The sequence below is a fragment of the Syngnathus leptorhynchus genome, chromosome 2 (assembly GCF_054491065.1).
Source record: "Syngnathus leptorhynchus isolate UIUO chromosome 2, UIUO_Slep, whole genome shotgun sequence".
NCBI lineage: Eukaryota > Metazoa > Chordata > Actinopteri > Syngnathiformes > Syngnathidae > Syngnathus > Syngnathus leptorhynchus.
The window spans coordinates 20,841,059-20,854,449 of NC_141196.1; the positions used below are offsets into that span (position 1 = coordinate 20,841,059).

The window sequence follows — 13,391 nt, forward strand, 5'->3', positions numbered from 1 at the left end:
GCAGGTAAAAAGCAAGTGGCACACCTGTGCAAATTACACGAGCACCACCGTTGCAGAAATAGGGGACGAACTCAAACACTCCTGACATGTCTGATGCATCGTGTTGTTGATTATCTGCGGGGATAAGAAGTCCTTGCCTCATCACGATACAAGGCGCGCTCCCGGTGTTTGTTCACGCTGCCGATGACAGGTACACACGTTGTACACGTGCTTTGTTTCGCTACGTTCATTCAATAAACATAACAAATATTGACTCCTTTGATCGCCAGTGGATAGCGTGCGCTTGCCACTTGCGCTTATTTATACTATTTTGTACTAAATGTTGCTTATTTGTAACAACAGTTTATTCTTATTTGAATATTTCCCTGCTGGTGATTTGGTTTTAAAAAAAAAAACTATTGAGTGATAATAAAAATAATAAAAAGTGTAAAAAGAACTATTGAAGGCTTTGTTGCTCAGTAAAATAAAGCTAATTAAAAACAGATTTGGCCCTGAAAACTATTTTGGAACACTCGACACCCACTTTTTAAAAAATGTCACCCATCTTGGAAAGTATCTGTGAAGACAAAATGACAGAAGGAAGGCCTGTGGCCTTATTGGGCAAAGTACATGATTGCAAGAATACAACCTCTCTCGTGATAGCTAACGATGTTACAACGCCCATTTTGCACCTCTGTTATTTATTTGTAATTTTATTTTGCGCCTCTGTTATTTATTTGTAATTATATTTTGCAAGCTGTTTTGAATAATTCAACAACTGATGCCGTATTGATGGTGCCAAACCTATTTCTCTCACTGGCGAGCTTTAGGTTATTTTTCAATCTATATTGTAAACAGTCGATTGTTACCATTTGTAGCATTAACTACCAAGCATTTAGATAAAGTTAAATAGTGTTTATGTAGTCTTATCTTAGCATGATTTATACCAGCAATGGGAATTTAAAAACCCATTCACCAGATATTTGTCGGCACCCTATATTTAAATCCTGATCTATACATAGAGACCACTTGTTGGAGGATTATCCGTCCGTTCTGTATGTTTGGCAGTCGGAAACAGGAGATTTTAAATTAACTTTTGGAAACAGGTGATTTTAAATTGTTTTATTGGCAAATAATCCCAACAGGATACATACATACATACATACATACATACATACATACATACATACATACATACATACATACATACATACATACATACTCTGCTCATTCAGTTGCATTCACATACTAGTGCTACTAGTGCCATACAGTGTTGATATTATAGTATGACAAATAATGCCTTTGTAAAAACGTTTAGGATTTCATCAAAAATCTATTAGGCTATTTGTATGTACCGGTATTGCCTACAGATTGCAAACACCCAATTGGCGTACAGTGGGACATCCCAAATAAAAATGTCTTTTGATGCTCAAAATATTTGTTTAAATTATCATGCTAGTGCGAAAATGTCAAGACAGGCAGTGATGTCTAGGCACTCAATAATGAAAAAATCTGAGTGCATCTGGACATCACATCTGTGTCCATCATGCTGCATGAAGACCGACGTCTTGTTTTCTTTTGGTGCTTATCGAGGGTCTAGATAAATTTAATAGCCATCGTCAAGAGATTGTGAATTACTGTGCATTGCTTGACTGCAATAATACAAGTAGGAGGTACAAAAGATGGCCAGTGTTGCAGAGTTTACGCTTACTATTTTAGTGTACGTTTTACGTTGGATATTGGGTGATTGTATGTCAGATTCTATCCTGAATAGCAGCCCAACATAACTTCTGTCTAGCCTTAAGGCTAATTGTAGGGAAAGCCAATTCTCTTTTAGCTGAAGTAAGACAAGCTGACGGCATTATGAGTCAGTAAGTGAAATAGTCTTGTTTTGTTTCTGCCTGTTTTTGGATGTTTCAATTATGTAGGGGTCGTTAATAATGGCCATTTTGTCGTCCTGTCACATCTTATCCACTGTTTCCAAGTGAGTCCTGTTTTTAAGAGAGATTTGCGCCTTTTTGCATCCCGCATAATGCATTGCCGGCAGACATATTGTCATTAACGTAGCACGATTTGCCATTGGTCATGTCTTGTACATGAATCATTGTTGGCAGTATTAGTCGGGGGTGAAAGGTTTATTTCGACTTCTAAAAAAAACAAACAAACCAAGGATTTTACACCCACCCAAAAGAAAAGCAAACGATCACCGGAAACTAAGCTTTTGCTATGATTGCGAGCCACAAACATCGCTGTCGATTAGCGGCCTGAAGAGCTGTAAGAGAACATTTACATGAACATGATGATACATGCTGTTGTTTTCCGTGTCTATGTTAGAAGTTATTAGTGCCTGAACTCTCATTCCAAATTTCTCCATGCCTGATAACATTTAGCTAACGGACGCTTGTTGTTTAATCGATTGTTCTACTTGCCAGTTTAGCATGGAACAACATATTAGACGGACAAACAATTTTTAGTAAGAATGTTTTGACTTTTACGTGTACAAGTGGTTGTCAACTTGTCAAGTGTCCTACCATAACAGATAGATTCAGCGAAAATAGCAAGTGTTTCAGGTGTCTTAGACTCTGGTGTCACACTGCGTTGGTATCAAGTGTCAAGTCGTATGTGTTCACATAGGATATGTGCCCAGAGATGTTTTCAGTGAAGATCATTTGGTGTCTTGACAGAGGGAGTACCAGAAGATTGACTTTAAACTACTTTGCGTTTAGAATTTAGGGTTGTGCGGTATTCCTCAGTGACACTGCATTCCAATCCTCTTCCTGATCCTTTCCCTCATAAGAGACTCTGGCTGCTTAGCAACAGTGAATGCCATCTAAGCCTGGCATCTGAGGCCACTCCCCCTGCACTGAGCTCAGCAGGGATGAGTTAAGGTGTTCATTTCTTGGTTAACTTGGGTCTGAGCACAGTCTTTGACCCTTAATACTTGAGTTGTAGGCAACATCACCTTTGACCACAGGCCCTCAAAAAGAGAAGCGCTAAGGAGGAGTACACAGCCCACCTTAACCCAAATTGTAATATTAGTTTTGCACAGTTGACAACACGAGCGAGGAAGGAGCTGCATCTGGACGTGTTTATTTTTCCAAGGTATTGTGAATCATAATATTTAATTTGCCCATAAATCATGTCAGGACTTTATTTACATTTTAACATGAGCCTACTAGATCAAATAACCAGAATGTGTGCCCTGTCCTTTTGTTTCTTAATGCAGGGATAAAGTCCAAGAATTACAGGTCCTAGCAAGGATCAAACGAAAGCATGATTTGAATTATAATCCTCCATATTTTTTTATGACGCACACAGCGGCGTACCTAGTGCTCTGTTCTCTGTTCATTTGTTATGGTGTGTCCTCGTAACACGTATTCCTTGTTAACTTCTGAATATTCCTTGTTTGAACTTGAGCCTTAGTCTTGTGCACACTGATCCATTACTTCACGCCATAATTTGGTGATGACATGATTAATCTATATATTAGGAGTGTTTGCTTGTTGTTCTTAACATCAATACTTTCTAGTTTGTGTCTACTGTGAACTTTTTAGCTTGAGTAATATCAAACAAAGACAATAATCGCAGGGTCAGATGATTGTTATCTTTTTCCTGCTGTGTGTTGGTTCCCTTTTTTTAAGAGAGTCGATAGGTTTCCCCAATTTTGTTGCTCTAAGGATCCCTGCACAGCACCAAAACTTTGTTCATTCATCAAGAACAGTATTTCCGCAGACACAAATTTGAGTTACTAATGAATGAAAGAATAAATGAAAAGAAAATCTCAGAGAAACATGCTACAGCAAAAACTTTTTAAATTCACTTAAACTGTAGTTGGAACTTAATTAAATGCACAATGTCAGTCTGCCTACCTGAAGGCTTCAACTTGACTGGTGATTTGATACCCTCCACAATGATGCTTTTGTTTGTCTTACATGAGAGTTCCCTAATTGTAACATGCATTTATTGAATTTCTCATGATTCATTTCAGAAACGTGTCCTGTGCTCTGCCTCAAGGTTACATTGTTGATGGTTCATTGTGTCTTGGTGGGCCGAAAAAGTCATGAATAATTTGTTCATCCAGCTACTGTTACAATGGTGGACGTTGATGAGTGCAAGCAAATGTTTTGAAACCACAAGCATCATTTTACAACCGACAGTCTTTTTTGTTTGTCCTGGTAGGGGTCAAGAGAGGGATGGGAATTGATAAAATTTGTATGATTTTGATTCCATTTAACGATTCAATTCTTTATTGATTCTTTCGTCGATTCTCATTTGGGGAAAAACAGTGGCACATAAACGATAAACGATAATATTTTGTTTTATACCTTGCAACTTTGTAAGTATGACATTACAAACAGAGTGAAGTCTTACAAAATTAAGTAAAAACACTTTTGAAAATAGCACTCCAAATTATCCCTAGTTGTGAGTGTGAGTGCGAATGGTTGTTCATCTCTGTGTGCCCTACGATTGGCTGGCAATCAAGACTGCTGGGATAGGCTCCAGCACGCCCGCGACCCCCGTTGGGACAAGTGGTATAGAAAGAAGATGGATGGATAAAAATTTTGAAAATGAAATCATAAAATCGTCTATACCAAAATACAAAATTAAATATTCTGTGTCAAGCATGTTCAGTAACAATAACATTGTAAACATTTTAGCAAGCATTGTTAGTTAGTTACCTGCAGTAAACCTGCATGTCGGGCTTGGGCTAATGTTGCTGCTGGTGTTAGTTTGTCCCTCCGCAGCGGATTAAACGTGACATTCCGTTAAACTAATGGCATGCTGCGTGTACAAATGCCTTTGGATATTAGAAGCATTTCCTCCCTCTGTTGAAATTTCAACATTGCAACTATTGCACGACACTCTATTCTTGTTACTGCTTAGCGTAACGTAGTCAAACTTTGGTAGTCAAAGTGCCATCATTGTTTCTAGCTGTCGCAACGCAGCATGCGTAATGTGCATAGTGACGGAATCCATGCTGACTGGAATCGCTAAGGGAATTGTTAGCAAAATAGCAAACGATTCCAAGGAATTAGTAACGTGGGAACAGGCTCTCAACAAGAACAGGTTCTCAATTCCCATCCCTAGTCACCACAGCACATCACCCTTTTTCATCTCAGCCAGTGGTTCTCAAACTAACATTTAGTTCCACCTAAAAAAAAAAACCAAATAGCTAGATTCCTAAGTGCCACCAACCTTCTTGTTGGTCTTTCTGTCACTGGCAGCTCCTTCCTCATCATCCTTCGACCAAAGTAGTCAGTATTTCTCTTCTGTATGTGTCTGAACCATTTCGGTGGTTTGCATGGTCTCTCTTACCTTGTGTCCAAAACATCAAAACTTGGCTATCCCTCTGTTGAGCTCATTCCATTCTACACATTGGTCACTTTTATTACGAGAACCTTATAATCATCTTCACCACCGTCATCACTGCCTCGTGTCATCTTTGCAGTGCCGCTATCTCAAAACCGACGCAACACGGTAGACCTTGCTACCTTCATCACTGCCTCGTGTCATCTTTTCTGTGCAACTATCTCAAAACTGATGCAACATGGCAGACCTCACCACTTTATAAATTGTATCTTTTCTCCTCGTAGAGACTCTTTTATCACATGCCGCACCTGAAACTTCTCCGCTATTTAAAGTCCCCCATGCTGGCGAGCTCTTCTCCCTGTAATTTGACTCTTTCCCCTCCCCATCCCACCCCAGCCCCCTTATGCATGCACATATATTCTGTCGTTCTTCGGCTAATTTTAATTCCTCTCCGTTCTGGTGCATGCCTCAACCTTTGTAAATGTTTCCCCAACTGCTCCCTGTTGGCACTGCGTATCACAATGTGCTTCATTCGGTGATACATGTGTAGAAATGTTCTTATTTTGCACGCAGGTTGAGTGTGTTGTGTATACAAAATCAGTCCTACTCCATTTCTCTTCCTATCTACAGCATGGTTAAGATAATTGGAACACTGCTCTTATGCTTAACTATGGCCTTTTCACCTGTTCCAGGTTTCTGCTAACTCTACCCTAGCTTGTATTATCAAGCTCTGTGTTGTGGATACATTTTCTTCCTCTCCTTTCGTCTTTGACACACAAGTCGCTAAATTTCCACCGACACGGCACCGTTGTTATTCATTAACCTGGGGTGTACGCAATTCTTATTAGGAAGAATGTTTACAATTGTTTGCCAGATTATTTTACAACTATCAATAATGTTTAATAAATGAAGAGAAATTATGTGACTTTGTATCCATGGACATTTAGAATGTCATCAGGAGTGACTTTTTTTTTTTTCTTCTCATCTACAGATGTGAAGATATTACGTTGGCGGAACCCCTCCATGTCTAATTCAACGATTAACTTGTCATACAATGAATTTGTTGGACCACACAAAAACTTACATATTTGTCTTCCTGCTGAAAGACCTTACAACAATATGTCCCTGTCTCTGTCACCGGGCTCTTCCAGTAGTATTGCTAACCACAGTGTTGGAGAAGCCAGCAGCTCATCTGACACTAACATGCTACATCACTTCCAAAATGAAGGTTCGTTTGTAAATAACTTGGAAAACACTTCCCCGCTAGAGGAAAGATTATTCTGTAACACAAGCATGAGCCTGAACCAAACATACTTCCCCACTCCTTTCTGTGGCCATGTTGATTTCTCCAATACCAGCTCAAGCGCACAAAACTATCAAGCTACAAAGCAGTCCCACACTTGTAATGGTTCCAAGAAGAGTGGAAGTGACAGTATTGTGACTGACTTTATTGCAGACGGCAAACTGAGTTCACATCAAACCTCTCAGAGAGGATCGACTGAGGAGGATACCTGCTCCATGAGCTCTGGTGAAATGGTTTTAAGGAGCAACAGCTTTTGTTTGGCGGACCAAACCTTCTTGGTATTTTCTTCCCTTGATGAGTCTTCCACTTCGCCATCTGCTGGGCATGCAGCATTGCATAATGAATCCAATATACTGACCATACCTGCCTTGCCTGTTTTGTGTGAAAAAAATACTGAGAACTCAGAGCATCCATACATTGGCATGATTTTCACAATGTCTAAAAACCGTGAGCTTACTGCTGAGGAAGACCATACGGGTTTGCCCATATCAAGCGTTACGCCAGATGAAAATCATAGGGGTCTTCAGACGACCTTTGTGTGTGAAGAGTCTCCAGATCATAAAAAATGGTTAGCCTGTGTTGAATCAGAGGCATTGGCACATTTGCCTGAAGCCTTACCCCCAGAAAAATGTATTTCCGTTGAGCCTTCTCTGTCAAAAAAACAGGACATGGATAAGTGTAACCAGACTTCCACACCACTACAAAACATTGGAAGCCAAATGCCTGGTTCCCTTTTAAAATATTGTCCTGAATATGCAGGCAGTCCCATTTTATTCTCGAATGAACAGCAGGAGGCATCTGCCAAGCCTACAAAACATGCTGTGGAATCATCTCCATCTGCCAGTAAAATGAAGAAAATTGAGATTAATTGGCCTAAATCAAGCTCGAGGATTATAAATTCTGAAGTTGTGACAAGAACTGTGCAGGAATCAATGTTGTCAGAGTCATCCCCACAGCGTGAACAACTGCAAAAAAATGTGCTCAGTAAATGCGATGAACGTCCGAGAGGAACTGGCAAGATTAGTCCAACTAAATTAAGGAATAGCATTATATGTGTTCCTCTTGCTACTAAAAGAGCAAACAGTGCTCAGAGACAAGTAAATCCAGGGGCTCCTCACCTGAATTTAACAATCAAACCGTCACCTGAGAGTATTGGAACTTGCAATAGTAGCATATCCACGACAGGAATTAAATCTGCTTCTGTAGCCCAATGCAGCAAGGCCAGCAAAGACATGGAGCAAACTGATTTATCCCAAGTAGAGCACTCCCCAGCTCAGTCCGCTATCAACCAAACTTTTTGTTTATTATCCCCCCAAAAATCCCCAGCTAAAAGTTTCCGGAAAGATCAGAAACCAACTCCAAAGAAAAATGTGTCATCCAAAATTGAGGTCAGGTCAGTCTCAGCTTTGCGTCCAGTCAACACAAGGCCTCGATGTTCATCGGAGACTTTGTCTTCCTCATCGCAACCATCCAACCAAAAGAAAACAATTTCTATGTCCCCAAGTACCATTACAATTCCAAGACATGAGAAACAAGCAAAACCTGCAACCCTAAACAACTCTTCCCGTAGCAAACTAGCCTTACAGACCGAGGCTTCCAAAAGAGCTGCTGCAAACGCAAGTCCTCCTTTACGCCAAGTCGAGCTCTCCCCAGCTCAGTTCACTGGCAACCAAACTTTCTGTTTATTATCCCCCAAAAAAAACCCTGCTACAACTTTCCGGAAAGATCTGAAACTAACTCCAAAGAAAAACGTGTCATCCAAAATTGAGGTCAGGTCAGTCTCAGCTTTGCGTCCAGTCAACACAAGGCCTCGATGTTCATCGGAACCATCCAAGCAAAGGAAAAACATGTCCCCAAGTACCATTACAATTCCAAGACATGAGAAACAAGCAAAACCTGCAACCCTAAACAACTCTTCCCGTAGCAAACTGGCCTTACAGACCGAGGCTTCCAAAAGAGCTGCTGCAAACACAAGTCCGACAGAGGTTAATAACATCAGCCGAGTGGTGAGTAAATGTTTATTGTATGATTATGAAAATTTGTGAGCCATGTTTTCAAAGAACTGTTTACCTCTATATTAAAGGTACTTTTCTGTAGGAGTTGCAAGTAGTCTAGACTTGAAAAGATGTGAATGTGATCTATTTGAAACTAGTTTGCATGTTTGTCCAATGTATTAGGCTCAGTGGAAAATTTAAAAGACGGAAATCCTGCACCAATATCTTTGCAGATAGAATCTGGAAGGAAGGGTTCAGCCACATTGGAAAAGAGCAGGAGGCAGGGACAGACATCCCCAAACCGACGACAAGGGACATATCTTCCGCAGCCTTCCATTGCCAGTCCCAGACCTGCTACGAAGTCTATCGGGCAGCGACCAAGAGATAATTTGGCTGTGGGCACCGCACAGTCAAAGAAGAATAGGATTGCAGGTAAAAAAAAAAACAACATTGCATGTAAGGATGAGAATTGCGACAACCGGTTTCCACATTACCAATTCCTTGGAATCGTTTCTTATTTTGCTCACAATTCCCTTAGCGATTCCAATCAGCACGAATTACGCCACGACGCACCTTACGCACGCTACACAACATGCAAATGATACATGATGAATTGTTTTAAATGATTTAAGTGTTCAAAGTGTACTTTCCATCCTATCAAATGGATTAAAATTACTGTATAATATTTTTTAATTAATACAAGTACAGTAAAACAAATGTTAAGTTATTTAGCTGTCAGCAATTATTTCACTGCTTTTTTTTAACTCATGTTAAGTTTTTGCCATAGTTGCGTTTCAGTAGTCGTATCAAGGTATTTTATGCAGGTATTGTATAAAAGTCAAAATTATGGTGACAACACTAAATTCAAGTTCATTGTGAAGGTGTTATATACACAATAAACCTAAAGGTTATAGAGAATCTTATTTAGGATTTATTTTGTAATATTTCTCAAATACATACCACTGACTGTTAAATAGGTCGTCTTAAAATACATATACAAATGTATATAAAATGCGCACTCTGGGATCGGAAAAACCTCAACCAATCATTGTCGGCGTGAATAATGGTCAGTTAACTTGTCAATCAATCTGTTTTCCGAGTTTCCCTCAACCCGTTGCCAGCCAATCGCAGGGCACCCAGAGACAAACAACCATCCGCACTCGCACGCACACCTAGGGGCAATTTGGATTGCTCAACCGGCCTACCAAGCATGTTTTTGGGATGTGGGAGGAAACCGGAGTGCCCGGAGAAAACCCACGCGGGCCCGGGGAGAACATGCAAACTCCACACAGGGAGGGCCGGAGGTGGAATCGAACCCGCACCCTCCTAACTGTGAGGCGGACGTGCTACCCAGTGCGCCGCCGTACCAAAATATCCACAATATTAAATATCTTTAAAAACCCGCCATGCATTGAGGCGGCAAAAGACGAACTGCGAAATAGCAAGGGATCACTGTATTCAAAAACTGACAAATAGGCTCTGGTTTCTGAGCTGTCGGAAAGATAGTCTGTAATGCCTTTAACGTGGTCACAATATTTTCAAATGTTTAACAGCTTCTCTGTTAGGTGACATTTGCCAGTGTGTATTCTGGGAAACAGCCCATTCTCATGTCAAAATGTTGATATCACCCGTGTGACAATGAACGTCACACATCCTCGTGAAGGGGGACGTGGACGTGGCGGCGGATTTGGGGGTGGACGCGGTGGTGGAGGATTTGGAGGCAAGCCCCAGGGGAAGAGAATTAAGTTTGATGAATAAATTGATCTTATTTTATCAATTAAGAGTCATGACTCTCATGAGTCTAAACAGCCTATTAGCTTTCTCTTGCTCATCATTTCATCATGGGGAAGGAAAACGTCTTCCTGTGATGGGAAGTCGTTTGGTTGTTTGGAAAAACAAAGGAAAGGGCGGGAATCTAAGTTCCGCACTGCTGTTCACATGGAAATTCAATGTTCATGAGGTAGTATTGTTTTGTTGTTAATTTTTCATTTTGACTGCAGTGGTGTCTTAACATATTTTTGGAGTATGGCTATTTAAAAAAAAAAAAGATTGTTTTTCAATAAGTGATAAACAAAAACAGTATTAAGTGATATTAAGTGATACATGTTTTTTTTTTTTTTTTTAGAAATGTTGCCTTTGACTCCTGCAAAATGTACCACCGAGTGTAGTGTCCACCCTAACCACTTTCCCCATTTCATGTCATAGCAGGGAGTCACAGGAATTGCGCAACAGGAAAAGCATCCCTTGAACCAGCCCTGGCAGCACATGTCAAGCCCAAGTTGAATATATCCCAACCTCTTGCAACTCCCATACGTTCCTCTTTTAGTGGCCCTTCCCCTACTCCTACTTCTCGTCTACCTCCCGTCTACTTAAAGGCCTCGCTGACATCCAGGAGCCTTAAGAGAGAACACATTCACAGTGATCAGAATGTAGGTGCAGCAAGTACACGAGGTAAGCCTATCCAATAGATTGGAGATGTCAGTATGTGATTCTTATCATATAAAATGATGCTTTTGTTAATTATTTTCAAGGGTGAGGTTTATATATTTATGTATGTATGTATGTATGTATGTATTTATTTATTTATCTATTTATTTATTAATTTATTTATTAAGTGATGTTAAGGACCTCACTTAGAATGGAATGATAGAATTCACTGAAAGAGCGAGACTGATTCTAAAGACTCGTTCTAAAGAAATTGCTGACCTCTTAATAAAAAAAAAAAAAAGATGTAAAAAGCTGACCTCTAATTCAATGTCAGTCTGTTGTATCATGATGGCTTCTTGTTATTTTGTCACATGGCGGTTTTCATTTTTCAACTGCTTATCCATGCTTGTCTGACAGTTTCTGGGGTAACTGGCACTGCACATAAACAAACCCCTGTTAAAGCTGTTCCAACGAAAGCAAGATGGATGCCAACCCATGAAAGGTGTACTGCGCCAAGTAAGATCGCACCCATTTCCACTAACTGTGTCTTATCTATGTTTATGTTGGAATGCGTCGCAACTCAACAAATTCTCACAACTGAACGCCAAAACCTAAGGTCTTCGGATATTGCCGCTTTAATCAAACGCCAGGAATTATGCATGCTTTTAAAGTGATTAGCAAGAATGTCCACATTCATTGCGTTAAACTCACATTGGTGTGCACAATATAACCCGTCCAAGAATAAACTTTTTTTAGCTTTTATTTATTTATTTATTTATTTATTTATTTATCTAATGTTGGTGCACAATATTGCCCATCTGAGAATAAACTTTTATTAGCTTTGATTTTATTTATTTATTTATCATTTATTATTGTATCATTATGAGCTGATTTTCTTTTTTTTTAATTGTTTCATCATATCCCAATGTAACTTTTTACTATTGACACACAAACAGCAATGAAGATAAGGATCTATTAAATCCATCATCTAAAATGTTTTTTGTATGTATGTGTGTGTTGGTGTCTACAACAGTTGTGCCCATAAATAAACCTTCTAGTACCTACAAAGGAGCTTCTACTTCCTCTCCGGGTACTCTCAAAAGAACTGCATCTTCGAGATTTGTTGGTTCAACACCAAGTAAACCAGGTAAGTGTCATCACTTTAACATAGGTGAGTGCAGTGAGAAATAACTAATCTAGATATAACTATATTTTCTTGGGGGGGAGGAGTTAAAAATATTTTCTCTTCAACGGACGTGACACTGCGTTTTAGGGTATCTTGCAAAAATAACCTTTATCCCCCTCTGTTTGAACTTGAGAATGTTGCACAGTCAGTACTGGGGACAGCTATGTCAGCATCTCAGCTGCACTGCTTTCAGTTCAGTTAACAGTGAAAGCATTGCAGAGAGCTGGCCTGTCATCTCTGCTCATCTCAGTTTGAGGCAGAAATGGAGTAACATTGTGAAAGCACGGAAAGCGAGCTACACGTCTCATTGGCTACAATATTCCTGGTAACCCCCTCCCTTCGCCATTCCCCACCCACCTCCCTGCTCGAGCATCTTGCCCTCGCTACAGCACTTCCACCATCGTGTTATGTAAGTGCTGCTGGTGTTTTGGCCGATGACTGAAGCCTACTTTGACCTGCAGGATTAAGGTTTACAAGGCCTATGGAAAATAGCCGAATGTCCTACATGGATGCTGTACCATGATGACCTCTGAGGGCTTTTACTTTTTTCTGTCTATTATGTCCCATTGGCAGTGTTTTTTGGGGGTGTGGGGGCGCCGCTTACCTCGGATCACTTTTTTGGCTTTCTAACCAAGATTTTAACATTGAATTTATTTTTTGCCAAATACTTGAGTATATGTATACGGTGGCGTTCTTCTTTTATTACTGCGAGATGTTATGGTCTCCAAAGCTCTCACCTTCAAACATCCACGTGCGTCTGACAGCAAAAGGCCTACTAAGAAACATTCAGCTGCTGTCAGGATGCTGGAAAAGCACAGTGGTTTTCCAAGCAGGTTAGTCACGTCATTTTGTTATATTGAAATTGACTTGACCATATGGTCTCTGAGTTAAACGTTTTGTTATTTACAGTACTTGACCTGTGTTTGAAAAAGTGTGCCTCTATGTTTAGCATGGTTATTTACTTGTCTCTTAAGCAGGAGGTTCGGCTTTCATTTAACTACAGCAGTGACTATAATTTCACCCAGTATACTGTTGAATTTAATCAAGATTCGAATGTTGGATTGGTTTCACTATGCAGTAGCTGTCATGTCCATTCGTTGTTTTTAAATGTGTGTGTAAATGATCAAGAAAGGCAAAAAGAAGAAGGACCTTTCATATTGGCCACATAGAGAGACCCAGTTATCCTGTTTCA

General features: G+C 40.0%; 2 protein-coding genes across 3 annotated transcripts in view; one reads left to right on the top strand and one right to left on the bottom strand.

Moving 5' to 3' along the window:
• Positions 1–13,391, bottom strand: part of polr1d (RNA polymerase I and III subunit D) — a 31,617-nt gene that overhangs the window by 11,260 nt on the left and 6,966 nt on the right. The window lies entirely within an intron of this gene.
• Positions 1–13,391, top strand: part of LOC147061219 (uncharacterized) — a 24,759-nt gene continuing 11,368 nt past the window's right edge. Inside the window, exons 1-6 of one of the 2 annotated variants that reach the window (XM_085939795.1) lie at positions 1–190; positions 6,281–8,598; positions 8,820–9,018; positions 10,795–11,037; positions 11,431–11,529; positions 12,047–12,160. In XM_085939795.1, the coding sequence (XP_085795921.1) occupies positions 184–190; positions 6,281–8,598; positions 8,820–9,018; positions 10,795–11,037; positions 11,431–11,529; positions 12,047–12,160 (2,980 nt within the window). In that variant the 5' untranslated portion in view covers positions 1–183. Of the gene's footprint in view, positions 191–6,280; positions 8,599–8,819; positions 9,019–10,791; positions 11,038–11,430; positions 11,530–12,046; positions 12,161–13,391 lie in introns of both variants that reach the window. The other variant, XM_085939786.1, reaches the window with a different exon arrangement.